Source organism: Dipodomys merriami, unplaced genomic scaffold (assembly GCF_024711535.1).
Source record: "Dipodomys merriami isolate MVZ:Mamm:240054 unplaced genomic scaffold, mDipMer1.0.p SCAF_551, whole genome shotgun sequence".
In the NCBI taxonomy this organism is placed as follows: domain Eukaryota; kingdom Metazoa; phylum Chordata; class Mammalia; order Rodentia; family Heteromyidae; genus Dipodomys; species Dipodomys merriami.
The window spans coordinates 569,925-590,130 of NW_027206126.1; the positions used below are offsets into that span (position 1 = coordinate 569,925).

A 20,206-nucleotide genomic window follows, 5' to 3' on the forward strand; every position below is an offset into this window, starting at 1 on the left:
TTCAGGAGAGTGGGGAGGACACACAACTCTAGGGACAAATGGCAAAAATGTGCAGTAGTGGAGCTCACTGAAGACTGATGAAAGTGAACTAACTATACAACTCATGGGTATAGACAGGAAGAGGACTAGAAGAGAGTGAGGGGAGCGAAGACACTGTATGAAAGAAAATGTACTCACTACCTGACTCATGTAATTGTAACCCCTCTGTGCATTACCTTTATAATAACAAAAAAAAGATGAGTCTGGTGACACAGAACACCTATAATACCAGATAAGCTGGAAGCCTAAATAAAAGCATAGTTTAGGTCTGCCTTCTGAAAAGCAAGACGTTACTTGAAAAATAGTGAAAGCAAATAAAAGTCTGGAGATGAACTGAAGTGGTAGAGCTTCTACCTACCAAGTACAAGTATAAGCCCTGAGTACTGAAAACAAAACAAAAAGAGAAATGAACAAAGTGGTTACAGAATCCAGACAGTCATTTTAAATACATCCTGAGCCTTTTAAGCATGCTATTAAAACAGAGGTCCTCCAAGTAAACTCCAAGTAAAAACCTGGGTTAGTTGAAAGTAAAATAGGGTTGTTCTTTAGATTAAGTCCTATTAAGGTATAGTTCCAGTGTGTTTCCTACCACGAAGGAAAAAAGGGTTTTAAAAAAAGGTTTAAAATAACTGGAATTCAATGGGTTTTAGATAACCTGTTTTAAATAGTTGTATATGTACTTATAAATGACAACTTTCATAGGCTACTAAATGTCATACTATATTTAATAATGAAAGGCAGTAAATTTGTAAGTTTGAGATCTGAATCTAGTTCAACAAAGATTTTTATTTTATGTATACTTTTTACATTATCCTTTTTATTATTTTCCTCTTAGGCTGAAAACCTTCTTCTTGATGCTGATATGAATATTAAAATTGCTGACTTTGGTTTTAGTAACGAATTCACAGTTGGGAACAAATTGGACACATTTTGTGGAAGCCCACCTTACGCTGCTCCTGAGCTTTTCCAAGGAAAGAAGTATGATGGGCCAGAAGTGGATGTGTGGAGTCTTGGCGTCATTCTCTATACATTAGTCAGTGGTTCCTTGCCTTTTGATGGCCAGAATTTAAAGGTATCAACTAAATTTTATGTCGTATTTTAGCCCCAGATGCAGTCATTTCAAAAGGTAATTATAAGTGCTTTCTTTCTTTTTTTAAGGAACTGCGGGAGCGAGTCTTAAGGGGGAAGTATCGTATTCCCTTCTATATGTCCACAGACTGTGAAAATCTTCTGAAGAAATTGTTAGTGTTGAATCCAATAAAGAGAGGCAGCTTGGAAGTAAGTAGTTTCTTTTGTACTACAGATTCAAAGTTTAGTAATTATAATATTCTAGAACTTGAAAAGCACTGGTTTCCCATTTTGTTCTTGGGAAATGTGCTACCTTATCTAATCTGCCTTGTATATGAAAGTGACAAAAAAAAATGGCATGATACTTTATTCAAAATTTGTCATAGGAGGTTTCCCTAAGGACTTTATTCTCCATGGTTTTAAAATTAAAACAACATAAAAATAGGGATAAAGTTGACTTTGAGTTACAGAAGAAGAAAACATAGCCTGTGTCAGAAACTACATTGTTGGAAACAAAACATTGATTTTAGTAAGGACTCAACACATATTTCAAGGACAAAGAAAAGTGATTGCAAAAATTCTAGTCTGGTGAATAATTCATGACTATGTCTTAAATTATTATCTGATAACAAAAATTTTAATAGAAACCTCTCAGTACAGAAAATTTACAGAATGTTTAAAGTAGATCAGTTTGGAAATAGATATTTTCATTTCTTAACAGACTTATGTACCTTGTCTACATACTGTTCCATATTTACTATTGTACTAAATATGTTAGGGCATAATAATAGCAGAAGTTCATGTAATCACAATGCCCAATTATTTTTCCTTCAGGCACTACAATTAGGATAACTTGTTTCTTAAGTATTCTGCTTGTCTGTTTTTGAGAGTGATGTTTTGGCTATACTAAGAAATTTCAGTGATTCAGCATGCATTACTCACTTGTGCTTTTTGTCTTTTTTTTAAATTTACCTTAATTTGGAAGAGTAGAAAATTCAGAGAATTAACCTCATTTAAACTGTACTTTTTTAGTGTAGCAATGGGGCTTTCTGGCACGGACTCCATGCTGGTTAGGAGGCAGCCAGCCTTATAGTGAGCCATCCCTGTGTACAGAGCTCTCAGGTTAGTTTGGGCTTTGTAATTTTATTTCCACAAATACTTTTCACTAAGAGATGCAATATGTTTTGATGGAAGCCAAGGGATGGTGACTTCCACTGGGAAATTATTGCAAATGCTTTGTATCAGTGGATCAATTATCAAGTACTTTTAAACTGAATTATTATTGTTTAAATGTGATTAGTTCTCATTTTAAGACTTGTGGGGGTTTTTTCTTTTAGGGGAGAAGGGTATGTTAATAATATTTTACATCTGAAGGAAAAAATCTCATTTTTCTGTCACTGCTTTTCTAAGCTTACTTTCAACTATCATAGAAAATTATGTGAAACATTTAAGTAGTTGATATCATTAACTCTCACTTCTAAAGGCCTAGAACTTTAAAGAAGATAAATCTCTACTTTTCTGCTTTGTTACCCATTTTCTTTTTCTTTCTTTTTTTTTGGGGGGGGGGTGGGTCTGGTCGTGGGGCCTGAACTCTGGGCCTGGGCGTTGTCCCTCAGCTCTTCAGCTCAAGGCTAGCACTCTACCACTTGAGTCACAGCACCACTTCCGGCTTTTTTTTTCTTTTTGCTTATGTGGTGCTGAAGAATCGAACCCAGGGCCTCAGGCATGCAAGGCAAGCGCTCTACCACTGAGCCACCTTCCCAGCCCTTTGTTACCCATTTTCATCCTCGGAACCTACTTTATTTGAGGTTCACTCAGTTGAAGCAGTTTAGACAGTCAGATTAAAAGGCACATACAAAAATTATTTTGAGAGAACATATACAAATTTCTCTGGGCAGAACAGATACGCTTCTGTCTTAAAGATGACTACTTTAGTGCCTCTCATGCATGAGTCTCTGGGTTCAATTCCTCAGTACCACATAAACAGAAAAAGCTAGAAGTGGCCCTGTGGCTCAAGTGGTAGAGCACTAGCCTTGAGCTGAAGAGCTGAGGGACAGTGCCAGGCTCAGAGTTCAAGACCCACAACAGACCAAAAAAAAAAAAAGTTGACTACTTTATAATTGCCAAATATTTATCTTTCATCTTTAACATTAGAACACTGAAGATTAAGGTATTTGAGTAGTTTGACATGAATTTAAATGCCAAATTACTGTTATTAAAATATTTAACTTTGTCACAGTGAAACCATTATTATTTTATACAATTTATGTATACAATAATTACAAAACCAAAAATGATTTGATATTTAAAAACCATCTGATCTCTAGAAGTTCAGGTTGATATATTTGAGTAATTCTTGGAGACCTCCTGTTCCAGTTTATCTGAATTAAAATTTTCAGGTCAGAACCCTCAATTAACATCGGAAATATTATCATAATATTTCAGGTTTCACTATACAAAGGTTGGTCTCCTTCACAGTTTCCAAAAACAACTTTCCAGTGAAATCAGACATCATATTTTTAAAAAGGATTTAGTACATCAACCTTAAAAAACTCTCTTTAAATACCAATGTCTTAAGAAATTATATTAGATGGTCTTTATTTTTATTCCTCACACCAACATTACTATTAAGTTTATAATGAAGAAAGCTATAAAGTATTTAAAAACAGTGGCTTTCAAAATACTTACTTTTGGGTGTTGAAACATAGCTATGTATCTGGTAACATTTTTGGCTTGTACTTTTTGCCTTTGCATAGGAATGAAGTCTTTCCTTTCCATAGCTGTGTCATTCTTCATGGATGACATATCATGTTACGATTAAGCTATACTGCACATTTGAGTTGTTTCATTGCTCTTCTTAGAAATAGTGTAGTGTAGTTTATTTTTCCTACTGAGATAAATCTTTAGTAAATCTATAGTAAATCCAATCTGGATAGATTGGAACTACTGTACTATAGTCTGATGGCTGTTATCTTTACCAAAAGATGCATGACCCATGGCTTTTTAATGTTCCTTTTCCCTTCAGCTTGACGCAGTATTGCATATATTAAGTTCTAGAGTGCTAACTATGGTAGTAACATAGTTTGTTATAATTGCTTTATTTATATTCTTTTTCCCTTTCTCCTTTCCCATCTGTTCTCTGGTATTTATTTATTCATTCATTCATTTTTATAGTATTGGGGATAGAACCCAGGGCCTTATACATTCTAGGTAAGTGTTCTACTGTCCACAGACCTTGGTTTGACAGTCTTGCTGAGTAGCCCAGGCTGGCTTCAAACTCACAGTCTTCCTGCTTCTGTCTCCTAAGTGCTGTGGTTACAGGTAGGAACTACCACACCCAGCTCTCAGATTATTTTATTCATCTTTGAAATGCAATTGTTGTTATATAAACTGCCAAGTAAACTCTTGAATTCCCAGTTACTAGAATACTGAGACAGGCTAAGTGGTACTGCTCATGGTTGCCCTTTCCCCATCTCTACATCTCCATGTTTCCTGGCTGAGCTTGCCTCACAGCTGATTCTGAATAAGGCTCAGGCCAGTGTTCTGTTTGTGTGTCTAACTCTTTACTCAGTACCATTACTAAAATGTTGTTTATCTTTCTTGTTAATAAAATGTATCATTTCTCTGTTGCCTGTCAGATGAAGGTTATTAGGTTGATCAGCTGAAGATTAACAAACCTTATCTTTCACTCTTTCTTTGAACATTATCTTTGTTCCAAGTCACAGAACAGCATCTCCCACTGCTTTACTTTCTACCAATCCAAACAGTAATCATATCTCCAGAATCAGTTTACATTCTCCTCCTTATGACTCCTTCCTACACACCTCCAGTCCACACTGCTAATTGTTCTTTATGAATTTAAATACTTGGTGTTAATAGCAGCAATAGTTGGATATTGTATATTCAGTAAAAGCTATACCACTTCTCAGTGTTCGTATATATTTTAGATATTGATTCAAGTATATACTTTTTCCTGTTAAGAGTACTATATAAACATACATTGAGAAACATCAGGAAATTTGGATTCTCTGTATTTTTCTTTTTTTTTTTTTTTTTGTTGGTCATGGGGCTTGAACTCCGGGCCTGGGCGCTGTCCCTCAGCTCTTCAGCTCAAGGCGAGCGCTCTACCACTTGAGCTACAGCGCCACTTCCGGTTTTCTGGTGGTTTATTGGAGATAGGAGTCTCACGGTCTCTCCTGCCCGGGCTGGCTTTGAACCGCGATCCTCAGATCTCAGCCTCCTGAGTAGCTAGGATTACAGGCGTGAGCCACCAGCGCCCGGCTGTATTTTTCTTTTAATGGCCTGTATTACAACTATTAAGTTTGGTCTTGAGCCTATGTTTCTTAATTCATAGAATCTCTGTTTTGCCAGTCACCTGAGTTAAAATTCTTCAGAACCCTCTTGGATTAACATCCTTTTCTTGAATGTCAGATGATACTGAGAATGATACTCCACTTTCTTTTCCATTTCTAAATGTCCAGGCCAATCTTGTTTTTCCTCCTAACATTTCAACAGCTTTCTAAGATGATGTTTTGCTGCTAAATCCCTGCATTCTCTCTTATCCTGGACTCCTACAGCAGCTTTTTTTTTTGAAATACCCTATTCAGAAACAGAAAGCATTTGTGCTGAAAAAGGTGGTACAAGACAGTCTTTGACCTCTATGACTTTTAAGACAATGGAGACAAACCTGTGCATAACTAACCATAATAAATGAGGAAGTGTAGGAGTCATTGACAATAGCAGTATGAATAACAGAGTTCCATGGGAACACAGAGGAAGGGCAAAGAAGTGATTCAGAAAAGGTTTATACATTCTGTCTACTAATAGGTATCAAGAACTTCAGTGTTAGTTCTTTTAGGAGGCTAGATATGTAAGATTAACAAATCAGTTTTTAACCAGTCTTTGTTTAGGTTTATAGTTTGATGGTAGAGATAGTGATAACAGGTAAACAAAAAAATTACATTATGGAAACATTATATATCTTCCACTTAGGACAGAAAGTGCATCCATCAACTCTGAAATAATCCCCTTCCATTGCTAACTTCTTGTTTAACCCTTTTGAAACAGACCATACTGCCTCTCAGTAATCCCTTGGTTACCCATTTGCCTTTATACCCACTGCCTTCTAGTTCCTAATGCCATCAGTCCACTGAAACTTCCCTTAGTAGAGTCATCTTTCTTTGTTAGATACCATCATATTTGGCCATGTGGACATGTCCTATTTCTTCTAACCCTTAAATGATCGAGTCCTCTTCTGTACCTTCTCACTGGTCATTCCTTCTGAAAAGTCCAGTGATTTGCAAATGTTGGTCCTGAACCCACACTTCTCTTGAACATCTGAACAGACTATCAGAGTGTTTTACAGAACATGACTATTAGGGTATCCCATAGTGCCTCAAACAACTTGTTAAAACAGATCCAGCTGTTTACTCCCCCACACCAAGTCCTTTTTTGTTCTGAAGCTTGATTTCTCAGTGAAAAGTACTAAAGCCTATTCATTTTCCTGGACCAGAACCTTAGGCGTTCTTTCTCATTTCTCCTCCTTTTTACAGTCATGTTTTGTGTTAAGTTTTGAATGGCAGAGTCTGAAATTGTCATTTTTATGTTACTCCTACCTCCCTTAAGTTCAGGGTGTCATTTTTCTCTTAGATTTCAGCTGAAACCTCTCAGTTGATTTCTGTTCCTTTAGCCTTGAACCTCTCTAGTCTACTTTCCCTATATTCACCAGAGACCATTCAAAATTGTATCCTTTGAAACTCACCCTTTCCATAAAGGGAACCTTTGTGGTTTGGTTTCTGTTAGTGTATTACCTCAGCCTTGCTCTGCTTCCCTTTCACACACTTCTCTCTAGTCATACTGAACTTGCAGGAGCCACACATCCTGCTGGCTTTGCTGAGAGCCTCTTTACGTGTGTTGTGTTCTCACTGAGTCTTCAAGTTATTTTGTCTCCCTTCCAATTCCTCTTTTGTTAACATTTTTTCTTCTTGAGCCTAATTTTTTCATTATTTATAAAACTTATTTCATTAGTTATTGATTATGAACATTGTGGTCTTAATTAAACTTGAAGGTATCACTAAGGATTGGTCTAGATTGAAGAACCACAAGTATTTGTAACTAGCTTATGTCTGTTATTTTTCTTTGCCCAGTGTCATTTATTATAACAGCAAACCTACAGAGGCCTTCATTGAACACTCACATGTTGATAAAAGTTGAGTTAGGTTTGTTTGTTTGTGTTGATGTGTAGGTAAGAGGTTAGATTTGTAGCAGATTTATATGTATAAAGGTTTTCATTTTTTGGGGGTGGGGGGTCCGGTTGTGGGGCCTGAACTCTGGGCCTGGGTGCTGTCCCTCAGCTCTTCAGCTCAAGGCTAGCGCTCTACCACTTGAGCTACAGTGCCACTCCTGGCTTTTTTCTTTTTGCTTATATGGTACTGAGGAATCGAACCCAGGGCCTCATGCATGCAAGGCAAGTGCTCTACTACTGAGCCACCTTCCCAGCCCCAAGGTTTTCATTTTTGAAATAGCACTTGAACTACTAGCCCTAGATGCTTTCCCTAGCTGTGCTTGTGCAGTCTAGCTATAGAAGTGGACAAAGGTGCTAAAGCAAATAGGCTTGATAGATTAGAGCCTAGAAAGTTCTGGGAGACATTGTGTGTACCCAGTGACTGTCCTTAAGTAGTTCATTATGTTCACTGAGGATTGTTATGTATAGTTGTCTCCTCAGGAGATACATTTCAAGAGCTCCTGATACCTAGAACTTCAAGAGCATCAAAGCCTATATATTCTATTTTTCCCCAATCCATGCATACCCGTGATAAACTTAATTTATAAATTGTGCCAAGTAAGAGATTAACAGCTACTAATAATAAATAAGAATAATTATAACAATATACTATAGGAAAAGCTATACAGATCATGTCTGTATAGCTGTCTCTTTATCTCAGAATTATATTTTGTTCACACTTTTTCTTGTGCTGACATGGAGTAATATGATACCTACCTGATGAGATGGGGGGAGGAGAATGACATAGGTTTAGAGAGGTAGCTCCAGGTCACTGTCAAACTTCTTTATTTGTCCCCAAGAGGCCATGGATAGCAAATTCTGGTGAGTCTCAAACAGTTCTATTTCATCCTCAGATGATAGGGGTCACTTTTTCGTCCAGTGTATCCTTATTGTATTCACTACCCATTGGTTAGTCACTTAGCTATCTAGGTTATTAGATTAACTGTGGTGGAATGCTAGTGTTTGTGTCCAAGTAACACTCCGAAAGGCACACAATTTAAAACAGGAATTATTTGTTTCTGGAATTTTCCATTTATTTCCAGACTATGGTTGACTGTGGAAAATGAAACTACAGATAAAGGGGGAGAATATTGTGTTACCTTTCAAACTAGGAAATTCTGCCAACAATAATTTTTTCTTTTTGTAATTGATAGTGCCTGACTCTAAGCTTCTGTTAGACATACTTTTTTGAAAGAAAAGGGATGAAGAATAGAAGAGATCTTAATTCGGGGAAATTGTCTACTCTACTTTCACCATATTTTTTCCTCCTGGTGTGAAACCTCCCCAGAATTCTTGATTTTTTTTCCTAATTGATGAGTAATCACTAAAGACTGACATGTTAGTGTTATTATTTGAAAAATTGTAGTGGGTTTGCTTTTATTTAATTAGTTGGATAACAAACTTAAATTATCATGTTCAGTATTATTAGAAACAAAGTTAGTGGTAATCTTTTAAGAGCTACATGTTAACACAATCATGTTTTAAATATGTGTATTATCTATAAAATTTAAATATGTATCATATGACCAAAACCTTTAGAAAAATCATCTATTCTGTATAATAGTATTCTTATAATCCCAGTTGTCTGAGATCTGTTCTAGAGTGTTTGTTTTCTGGGGCCTGACTTTGGGTGACTATGAGTAAATAAGGGGAAGATACATAGTTAGGCAAGAAGTCAGTCTTCAAAAGATATGTATATGAAAGATAGTTACTTTCCTAATTAGTAAAATAAATCCTAGAGCTGGAGAATTGTATTTTGTAGCACTTGAAAAAGGAAACATAGAATATACAATACGTAGAATAAAAACCTAAAATTCTATATTATAAAAGGATTTTTAATTATTACAGTTATTTGAGTATATGTCTCTTTAAGTTCTGAATTTTTATTATATAAATGATAATTTCCCATCTTTTAGTTCCCCATTGTCTGATTATGAATCTGTGAATATAGTAATTTTCCCACAAGGTTGCTCTTCTGTCCTTTGGTTAAAAAAAATAGCATAAATTTATCTTCTTAACAATTTATATGCATATTACATTATGTAAATGCATATTATAGTATGATTAATTATATGAGCACTATTGTAGGACAGATCTCTAGACCATTATTATCTTGTGACTTAAAACTCCATGTGATTCTGGACTGCTTTTCCCTCCTATATTCTAAATTATCTTTAGTAAGTGGTGACTTTTAAATACCAACATGTGTTTGATAGAAGACCAGTGATACAATCTTTTCATTAATCTTAAATGTAAAAATACAAACTAAAGGTTAGGATCAGTACTTTCTTACATTAAAATTTGCCCATTTGAAATATTTCTTTTAAAGGAATAGGGGTAAAGGTTATAGTGAGTCATTTGTTGGGTGAGTAATGGATGACAATCCCAGTATGTGTGTTCCACAGTCTCACATCAAATTAGATATTGGAGAATATCCCATGATTCTTGTTGACCAAAACAGTAAATTTCATATTTACTAAAATATTAAGATGCTGACTGCTGTGATTTACCAAACATAATTTAGTGTTTATTTTCTAGCAAATAATGAAAGATCGATGGATGAATGTTGGTCATGAAGAGGAAGAACTAAAGCCATATACGGAACCTGAACCAGATTTCAATGACACCAAAAGAATAGGTAAGTATTTAAATATTATAAGAGGCATTACCATAGGCTATCAAAAAATAAAAATAAATGAAATAGGCAAATAAAAAATTAAAAGTACTATCTGGGTGCTTATGGCTCACGCCTGTAATCCAAGCTACTCAGGAAGCTGAGATCTGAGGATCATGGTTGAAAACCAGCCTGGGCTGAAAAGTCTTATCTCCAATTAACCAGTAGAAAACTGGAGGTGGTACTGTGGCTCAAAGTGGTGGAGCACTAGCCTTGAGCAAAAGAGCTCAGGGATAGCACCCAGGCCCTGAGTTCATGCCCCATGACTGATTTTTTTTTAATTAAAAGTTCTATAGTCTACCAAGTAGTGTTTAGAAATATAAATTAGGCCAGCATGCTGACCCTGACCTGTAATCCCAAACACTCAGGAGATAGAGATCAATTGGATCATGGTTTAAGGCCAGCCTGGGCAAAAAATGTTAGCAAGACCTCGTTTCAAACACTAAGCCAAGTATAGCTGTAATCTCAGCCACACAAGAGCCATAGGCAGGAAGGTTGCAGACTGGAGCAGCCCTAAAAAAAATATGAGAACTACATGGTTCAAGTAATTGAGCTCTTGCCTAGCAAGCTAAAAGATCCTCAGTTCAAACCTCAATACAACAATAAAGAGTGTGTGTGTGTGTGTGTGTGTGTGTGTGTGTGTGTGTGTGTGTGTGTGTGTGTGTGTGTGTGTGTGTAAAAAATTACTCCATGTTATTTTAAAGTTACATTATTATCTTAATGTTACACTGAACATTAAAATATCAAGTTCCTCATCCCTCAATATAACCAAGGCTGTATATGACAAACCTACAGCCAGCATTATACTCAGTGATGAAAAGCTAAAACCATTTCCTCTAAAATCAGGAACAAGACAAAGAGGTTTACTCTCTCCACTCCTTGTCAACATAGTAGTAGAACTCTTAGCTAGAGCAATAAAGCAAGAGACAAACATAAAGGGGATCCAAATGGAGAAAGAAAAAGTAAAACTTTCCCTCTTTGTAGCTGACATAATTTTATATTTAAAGAACTCCATAGATTCATCTCACAAGTTACTTGAGCTGATCTGAAACTGGCAAAGTAGCAGGGTATAAAATTAACACAAAAATCAGTAGCTTTTCTATATGCCAACAATGAGAAGAGCAAAGCAGAAATTAGGAAAGCAACTCCTTTTGTAATGGCTTCAAAAAATAAGTAAAATACTTAGGAATTAATCAAAGATAGGAAGAATCCCTATGATAAAAACTTTAAAAATCCTGAAAAAGGAATTTAAAGAAGATAAGGAAGTAGAAAAACTTCCCATGATGGCAGGGGAAAAACAAAGGAGGGAGTAACAATGCTCGATAGGAAATGGGCTCATTACCTTGCCCATATAACTGTAACCCCTCTGTACAGTATCTTTACAATAAAAATATATGTTAAAAAATAAAAACCGGGGCTGGGAAGGTGGCTCAGTGGTAGAGCGCTTGCCTTGCATGCCTGAGGCCCTGGGTTCAATTCCTCAGCACCACAAAGAAAAAAGCCGGAAGTGGCGCTGTGGCTCAAGTGGTAGAACGCTAGCCTTGAGCTGAAGAGCTGAGGGACAGCGCCCAGGCCCAGAGTTCAGGCCCCAGGACCGGACCAAAAATAAAAAATAAAATAAATAAATAAAAACCTCCCATGATCCTGGATTGGAAGGATTGACATCATGTAAATGACAAAGTACCTACAAATTCAATGCAGTATCCATCAAAGTTCTATCAACATTCTTCAGCAATATAGAAGCAATCCAAAAATTCATATGGAATAATAGAAGACCCTGAATAGCAAAAACAAGCCTTAGCAGGAAGAACAGTGCTGGAGGAATATCAATACCAAGCTTCAAACTCTATTACAAAGCCATGGTAATAAAAACAGCTTGGTACTGGCACAAGAATAGGCCTGAGGACCAATGAATAAAATAGATGACCTAGAAATGAACCCACAGCCCTACAATCATCTAATGTTTGATAAGGGAGCCAAAAACACAGGCTGGAAGAAAGATATTCTGGCTGAACTGGCTATAAACATACAGAAAACTGAAGTTAGATCCTTATGTGTCATCCTTAACCAGAATCAACTCCAAAAAGGATCAAAGACCTCAATATAAGACCAGATACCCTGAAAATATTACAGGAAGGGATAGGGAAAACATGAAGGCTCCTTAGCACAGGTCAAAACTTCCTAAGTAAAGATCCAGAATCACAACAAGTGAAAGGTTGGACAAATGGAATTGCATCAAAGTGAAGAGTTTCTGTATGGCAAAAGACATAGCTAGCAAGAGAAGTAGAAATCCCACATATTGGGAGAAGATCTATCTTAGCTATGTATCAGACAAGGACCTCATATCTAAAATATACTCAAAGCTCAAAAACATTAAACTTCCCCAAAACAAACCCTCAAAGAAACAACAACCCATTTAATAAATAGCTAAAGACTTAAAGAGAGACTTCTCTGAAGAAGAAATTAGAATGGCCAATAGACACATGAAGAGATATTTGTGACATCTCTGGCCATAAAAGAAATGCAAATCAAAACAGCATTGAGATTCCACTTCACCCCAGTTAGAATAGCTATTATCAAGAAAATGAACAATAACAGATGCTGTTGGCCAAAAGGGAACACTACTTCATTGTTGGTGGGAATGTAAACTTGTTCAACCACCTTGCTCTGGAAAGCAGTATGGAGGTTCCTTAAAAGACTAAACATAGAGCATCTATCAGTTAACCATTACACTAAAGCCACCAGCACAGCCATGTTCATTGCAGCATTGCTTACCATAGCCAAGATATAGAATCAACCCAGATGCCCCTCAATGGACAATTGGATCAAGAAAAGTGGTATAAATGCACAGTGGAATTTTATGCTTCCATCAGAAAGAATGACATTGCCCCATTTGTAAAGAAATGAAAAAACTTGGAAAAAATTATACTAAGCAAAGTAAGCCTTACCCAAAGAAACAGAGGCTGCAATGGTTTCCCTCATTTGTAATCATTTGAATGTGCCTATAAATCTACAAGTAACCCAGTGGACAATAAAAGACAAACAACTGCACATGATTAAACAGAAATCTAAATATTCACATAGTGAGAACAAAGGAGGATATTCTTAGGAGAGGATTACAAGGGCTCAATAGCTATGTGCATAAGATCATATAAAATGATGCTTATCACAATGAACTAAGAAATGGAAGTAAGAGGATCTTTAATTATACTGTTTGTGGTTCTTTTTTTTTCTTGTTTCCTTTTTTCTTTGGTTTATTCCCTGCTGTTGCATTTTTTATTTCTGTTCCTTTTGTTTTATATATGTTTATCTGACAAAGTGTGAAACAATTCAGCAGTGAAACCCACTAGACACTATGGGGGAGGGAAGTTGGGAAGGGAAAAAGTAGGAGATAATTAGGGGGAAGGGGTGACCTTGTTCAAACAGAAATGTTCTCATTAGCCAAATCATGTAGCTGTAGGCCCTCTGTATGTCATCTTTACAATAAAATTTAAAATAAAATAGCAAGGTCTAAGGTGCTTGTACATATCATGGTGCATCTCAGTTTGCAGCTAATGAGAAACTAATTATATCATAAACATTTTTCTTTAGTCCTTCATGGCTCATATTATTAGCACTGATCTGTGAATTCATGGTAGGTTTGACCATATTAACCTGTTTTCTACTCTCTTAGCAGAGTCCGTCTTCTCCATTCCTGCTGCTACCTACTCTCAGCCAGCACTGTTTCCAATTTGTTCTCTCTTTCTCTCTGTCCCTATTCAACAGTATCAGAAATTCACAACTCTACATTTAGTCTTTTGAGGAACCTCCATACTGCTTTCCAGAGTGGTTGAACAAGTTTACACTCTACCAACACTGTAGTAGCATTCCCTTTTAGCCACATCCCCACCAGTATCTGTTGTTATTAGATGTCTTGATAATGACCATCCTAACTGGGGCTAAGTAGAATCTCAATGTTGTTTTGATTTGCATCTCTTTTATGGCCAAAGATGTTGAGCATTTCATCATGTGTCCATTGGCCATTCTTATTTCCTCTCAGAAAAGACTCTCTTTAAGTATTTATTAAAGTCATTTATTAATGGGTGGTTGTTTTTTGGGGGATTTGTTTTTGGGGGGATTTAATTTTTTGAGATCTAAATATATTTTGGATATGAGGCCCTTGTGTGATGTATGGCTAGTGAAGATCTTCTCCCAATCCGTGGGCTTTCCCTTTATCTGGCTAGCTATGTCCTTTGCCATGCAGATGCTATGCAGTTTCATGCAATCCCATTTGTCCAACCTTTCTTTGATTTGTTGTGTCTCTGTATCTTTATTAAGAAAGTTTCAACCTGTGCCAAGGAGCCCTAGTGTTTATTCCTTTCTGTAATATGTACATATGACTATATAAATGATGCTAAGTGAAATGAACTCCAAGATACGGAAACGAGGTTTTTGTTGTTTTTAATGTACTGTGTGAAGTTATTTCTTTTTCATGCATTTTTACACTATGGTTTATTCCTTGTTGTCACTGTGTTTGATTTTGGTACCCTATATATTGTATATACATTTATCTGAATTAAGGAAGGGAAGGGGAACAGCAAAACGGCGAGACAAAGGACAAAGGGTGAACCAATGCAACAGTACTACTCACAAGACAATATGTTGGAAATGAACTTTACAACTTACGAGGAAAAGTGGGAGAAAAATGAGGGAGGGGTGACATGTTTGACAAGAAATGTACTAAGTACCTTACATATATAATTGTAACCCTTCTCTGTACATCATCTTGACAATAAATTAAAAAAAAAGAAATTCACAACTCCATCATCTCACATGGGTGAGCAGTGTAGCAGGGAGGAATATTGAGAATCTGATCAGTCAGGCGCCAGTGGTTCATGCCTATAATCCTAGCTACTTAGGAGACTGAGATCTGAGGATTGTGGTTTGAAGGCAGCCTGGGCAGTAAAGTCTATGAGACTCTTTATCTCTAATTAACCACAGAAAAGCTGGAAGTGGAGAGTACCAGCCATTAGGGAAAAAAAAACAAAAATCCTCAGGGACAGTACCCAGGGCCCTGAGTTCAAGCCCAGAACTAGCACCAAAACAAAAAAGGGTATCTGATCAGAATAGTTGTGAAAGTCAAGGTTTCCAAAGAAAAATCATTCCTTGCAGATCGGAAGAAGAAGTTGTTGAGATGAGAAGTCCTTCCCTAAGTGGGTAGGATGTGTTGAGAGATGGTGACAAGAGAGACTAAGGAGGGACTTTGTGACACCGACTGCCACAGTCTCTCACTGGACAAAAAGGATATCAGCTCAGAAATGTACTAAGCAATGAGAAATTGAGTGGGTCTATAAGTATATAACCCAGAATATAAATAATTCTATATGAAAAAAATAGGCAGTTACAGTGTCTATGAACATACAGTATCTGTAGCTAATAATCTAATAGTTTTTATAGTTAAAAATCACTGTAAATTTTTAAAGCTTAGTTTTCTTTTTGTTGATTTGCTTACTAAAATAAACTCATTTTCAGATTTGCATTTTTCCCCTAGACATTATGGTCACCATGGGTTTTGCGCGAGATGAAATAAATGATGCCTTAATAAGTCATAAATATGATGAAGTTATGGCTACTTATATTCTCCTGGGTAGAAAACCACCTGAAGTAAGTTTTCATCTTTTTAAATGAATTTTGATTATTTCTTGAGTTAAAAGACAGCCAGGTATTTAGCAGTAAATGTATTCTCTTTTTTTGTCATATCACAAATAACATTCTTATTCATGAGAATTCAAAAATCAAGGTGCTGAATTATAAACTAATTTTGTTTCTGGATGCAAGTGTGATTTCAGACCCACTGCCTCGTTTGGCACCCACAGGCACCCCTACTGTCTTGGCTTTTAGAAAAGTGTCCCTAGGGTTTCTTAATGCATAGTTTGTACATCCAAGTACAACAGCCTTGCCAAAGGCAATATGATTATTCTGAATGCATGACAGCATTAAAATGATAGATATAAGTGAGAACCCAAGGGAAGTGGATTCATGTTATTTTTGCCTTTCAGCATGTTAAGTGGCTTTCACACATCCAGTTGGGAATCCTCAAGGCCAGGAGAGATTTATGATAAGAGAACTGTATATAAATGGTGAATCATAAAAGCAAACGAATCTTTGGGAAAGAATATTATAAAGAGTACAAATTATACAAGATATAATTTGAGAGTAGGAACAGAGGCCCGAGCATTGACAATTCGTTAAAAATTAAGCGTCTGTGGGAGGCATTCTGTGGTAAAGGCTGGAATTATTTATAATTAAATAGTAACTGTGAATGAACAGTTCCTTTCAGATGACATTTATTCAATGTACTTTATTCAGAATCTTTGCTAAGTCTCTCTTCTCAGTGAGTCCTCAGAATAGAGCTTAGCAGTCAACAGCTTGGTTCATGGGGTATGTGTGGTCAATACTCTGGGTGCTCATGGGAGGGCGGGCACCCACCACGGTGGTCTGTGTGATACGGTAGATGGAAAGTAAAAGTACTTGGTGACCAGTTGGATTCAAGGAGAACTCCTCAGTCTTCTTGCATGATTCCCTATTACATGAGGTGCATTTGCCAGAATCGAGAAGGTGTGGAGCCAAGACAAAGATGAAAAGTTCCATTTGGGATAGTTGGATTGATGGCTCCAGTTGGATAATGCTGTCTAGTAGGTATTTGGGTACAAAGATTTGGATTTGGAGGGAAAGGTTTGACTATAATTAATAAATAAGCTTTGGAGTCGTCACCAGAAAAGTATGTATTGCACGCTGCCATATGCCAGGAACTGTTACAGGGACTTCACTTTTCAAGGTATTAAATTCATCTAATCTCTCCATGAACCTGTTGGTAGAAAGTACTATCACAGTGGAGGAAAGGAACCTCAGTGGGAACACTGACAGCTAAACGCACAAAAAACAAAAAACCAGTAATTTTACAAGCATTCAGCCATGCCCTTGCATAAGTTAAAAGGAAGCATGAAGTGTATTGGAGATAAGCTAATGAAGCTGCTATATGTGGTAAGAGCTTGGGCTTTGGAGCTCCATCTCACCTGGGCACTGCCATTGTGCACATAGGCTTTTGTGTCCTGTTTTTCTTACCTATATAGTAAAAATAATAATAGCACTTATCTCTCAGGGTCATTAAAAGGACTGCATAAAAAATACCTGTAAGTTCTTAGAATAATTGCTGGCAGATTACCATCATCAGTAGTACCCTGCAGTTTGTTATCAGCATTATCCACATAAGAATTTAGATTTAGTGATTCAGACACAGGTTTTCTGTCAACAAACAACATTTGTGTTATGGATAGAAGGGTAGTCCATTAACCCCCAATTTACAATGCCTAGTTCTAAGTAGATGTGATTTTCCAATCAAAGCTGATAAACCAAATTATGTTTTATAAATGTGGAGAAAACAAAAGAGTTTATATTGTTAGTTCAGAACATAAAACTTGCAAATGTGTTTTTTATCCTAATTGTGAATCCTAGTGCTGTCCTTGACTCTTCAGTTTTTCCATCCTAAAGTTCAGGTTAGGAAAAAAAAATACTTGCGCAGTGTCTAGTCTGTAACAACTATGTAGTCTAGACTACTATCCACCAATTTGTAGCTATTATTTGATGTTTTGACTAAACTAAGAATTTGTTCAAAGTAACTGAAGATTGCAAATACTTAACTGAAGGAGTCCAGTTCCCTCCCTCCCTTTTTGCAATTCTGTGTGCAAAGCTACCTGCTCTCTTTTGTTTTCAGTTTTAATGACTACTTGTAAAGTTTTGAATCATTTCTGACATCAAGAGTGCATTTTGCTTATATAAACAGTTCTATGTTTTGAAATCTTGGTGGTCTTTCCTCTTGTAGTTTGAAGGCGGTGAATCACTATCCAGTGGAAATTTGTGCCAGAGGTCCCGGCCCAGTAGTGACCTAAACAACAGCACTGTTCAGTCTCCTGCTCACCTGAAGGTCCAGCGAAGTATCTCAGCAAACCAGAAGCAACGGCGCTTCAGTGATCATGGTAAGGAACAAGTCCAGTTAGTGAAAAGATTGACTAGACTGTATTGTAGACTTAGACTAGATTGTAGACTAGATTCTGTACAAACTCATTCACATCTCGTATGCTCCTGACATTCGGTTTTCGCAAACTTACAATATTGAAAGTTAGATGTAATATCTTTTCAGGGACTGAACTAATTTTTATAACCTACCAGCTTAATCTTGGTTTAGAGCATAAAACATACAGTCTATTTAATAGAGTTTTTGTTGGTGGGAAGAAAATTGGGTTTGGGTTTTTTTTTTTAGCTAATTGTGCTTTTTTTTTTTAAATTACAGCTGGTCCAACTATTCCCCCTGCTGTATCCTATACCAAAAGGCCTCAGGCTAACAGTGTGGAAAATGAGCAGAAAGAAGAGTGGGACAAAGACGTGACTCGTAAACTTGGCAGCACCACGGTTGGATCAAAGAGTGAGATGACTGCAAGCCCTCTTGTAGGTCCAGAGAGGAAGAAGTCTTCTACTATTCCAAGTGTGAGTCAGTATTCTAGTGTGTTTCCGTTTGTTGAACTGATTTGTTGTCACCGTTTTTAACTATAAAATGATCATATTTTGTCACTTTAAATGTTTCCAAATGAATTGTTTTAAGAACCTGAAAAAAGGCCTAAACTTCTCATCGTACAATTTAAGAAAATACTAAAAAGCCTTCTCAAATCAATACTTAATGTTATATTAATGATACATGTACCATTTTGTAATTACAAAAATTACTTTCTTGCTTATATTTCCTGTTTATAACAGTGGGTTAAAGATATATATTTTTTTAATCTTCGTTAGTTGTTCAGTGAGAGCAAGCACACTAGAAATTATATAGGGTAGTAGAAAAGCAGAAAAGAGAAGGAAAGTATAATACAAAAACTAAAACTGAAGAATAGAATAGAACTGATAACATTTAGATAAAAAGTTATTTGGGAAGGGAAAGAAGCAAAATGAAGTGGGGAAAATATCGAAGAAATAGTAACAAGAAAGGAAGGAAAATAGAATGGAAACAGAGCCAAAATGAAAACCTACTTCTGGGCTCATTGAGGTGACAAGTCTAAACATCAAAATCAATTGTTTTTTAAAGTTTAAAACATTGTAGTAGAAGAGCAGATGACTTTAAATGGAACAAGGTTTGATTGACAATCGATTTTTTTCAATGGCTGACAAAGGACTAGTGGAACATTCTTAAAGGATTGAAAGGAGAGCACAATTTGGGCCTAGAAATTTATGTCTATCTAAACGTGAAGTATGATAACCATATTCCTGGTCATAAAATGTGTTAGGTGTTTGGCTACATATAGACTATTTGAAAACACGCCATATCATCTAAGGAAGTATTCTTTAAAGCCCAGCGTATCTTTAATCACAAATGGGTGAAATGTCCTATGCCTCTCATTTTATTTACTTAAATAAAGCTATACTGTTTTTAAATGTAATCATATATTGTTCAGAGCTTTACATTTTCCACAGCGTCCATCTTGGTACGTGGCTGCTAAGTGCCTTCTCAGAAGGTCTGCCTCTGGTCCTCGGTGATGATGCGGTTTTTCTAACCTCAGGCGCATCACACCCCTCAGTCTGTGTCACAGCACCCTGAGTCTCTGCAGCTCCCAGCCTCACTCCCACGCACCTCTCCCGGTAATTCTGATGAGTTCTAATATGTGTCATTGGCTGTCTTGTGTATCCTTGCAGCATACACATCTAAATTTTTAATAGATGCAGCCAGTGTAATTTTCCAAATGGCGGGGCAATTTAGAGAGTAATTATTTTCTACAACCTCATCGACAACTGGATATTATCCATCTTTAATTTTTTTGGCCACTCTGAAAGGCATCCCTTTATTTTTAATCGATGTTTCCTTGACATCTGGTGACACTGATTACCAAAATGCTCACTATTTGGCTCTTAGCAGAAAAAATTGACTGCCTCCTATTTGAAAGCCAAAGCTTTTGTTTTGAGGTAGTTTCTCAGGAAGAAGGAACTTGGGCATTTATAATCTCAGCTCTGTATTATTGTAAAAGACTGATTGAACAAGTGAACTTTTTAATTCGTGACTATTATTTATCAGTAAAATGGAATATTATGAAAGATATATAATCTACTCAAATGACATA

General features: G+C 36.5%; 1 protein-coding gene across 2 annotated transcripts in view; it reads left to right on the forward strand.

Moving 5' to 3' along the window:
* The window catches only part of LOC138811965 (serine/threonine-protein kinase MARK1), a 91,702-nt gene that overhangs the window by 59,982 nt on the left and 11,514 nt on the right, over positions 1-20,206 (forward strand). For both annotated transcript variants that reach the window (XM_069999918.1, XM_069999919.1), the window contains exons 8-13: positions 875-1,111; positions 1,198-1,317; positions 9,929-10,028; positions 15,595-15,707; positions 17,926-18,079; positions 18,394-18,587. In XM_069999918.1, the coding sequence (XP_069856019.1) occupies positions 875-1,111; positions 1,198-1,317; positions 9,929-10,028; positions 15,595-15,707; positions 17,926-18,079; positions 18,394-18,587 (918 nt within the window). The remainder of the gene's footprint in view (positions 1-874; positions 1,112-1,197; positions 1,318-9,928; positions 10,029-15,594; positions 15,708-17,925; positions 18,080-18,393; positions 18,588-20,206) is intronic.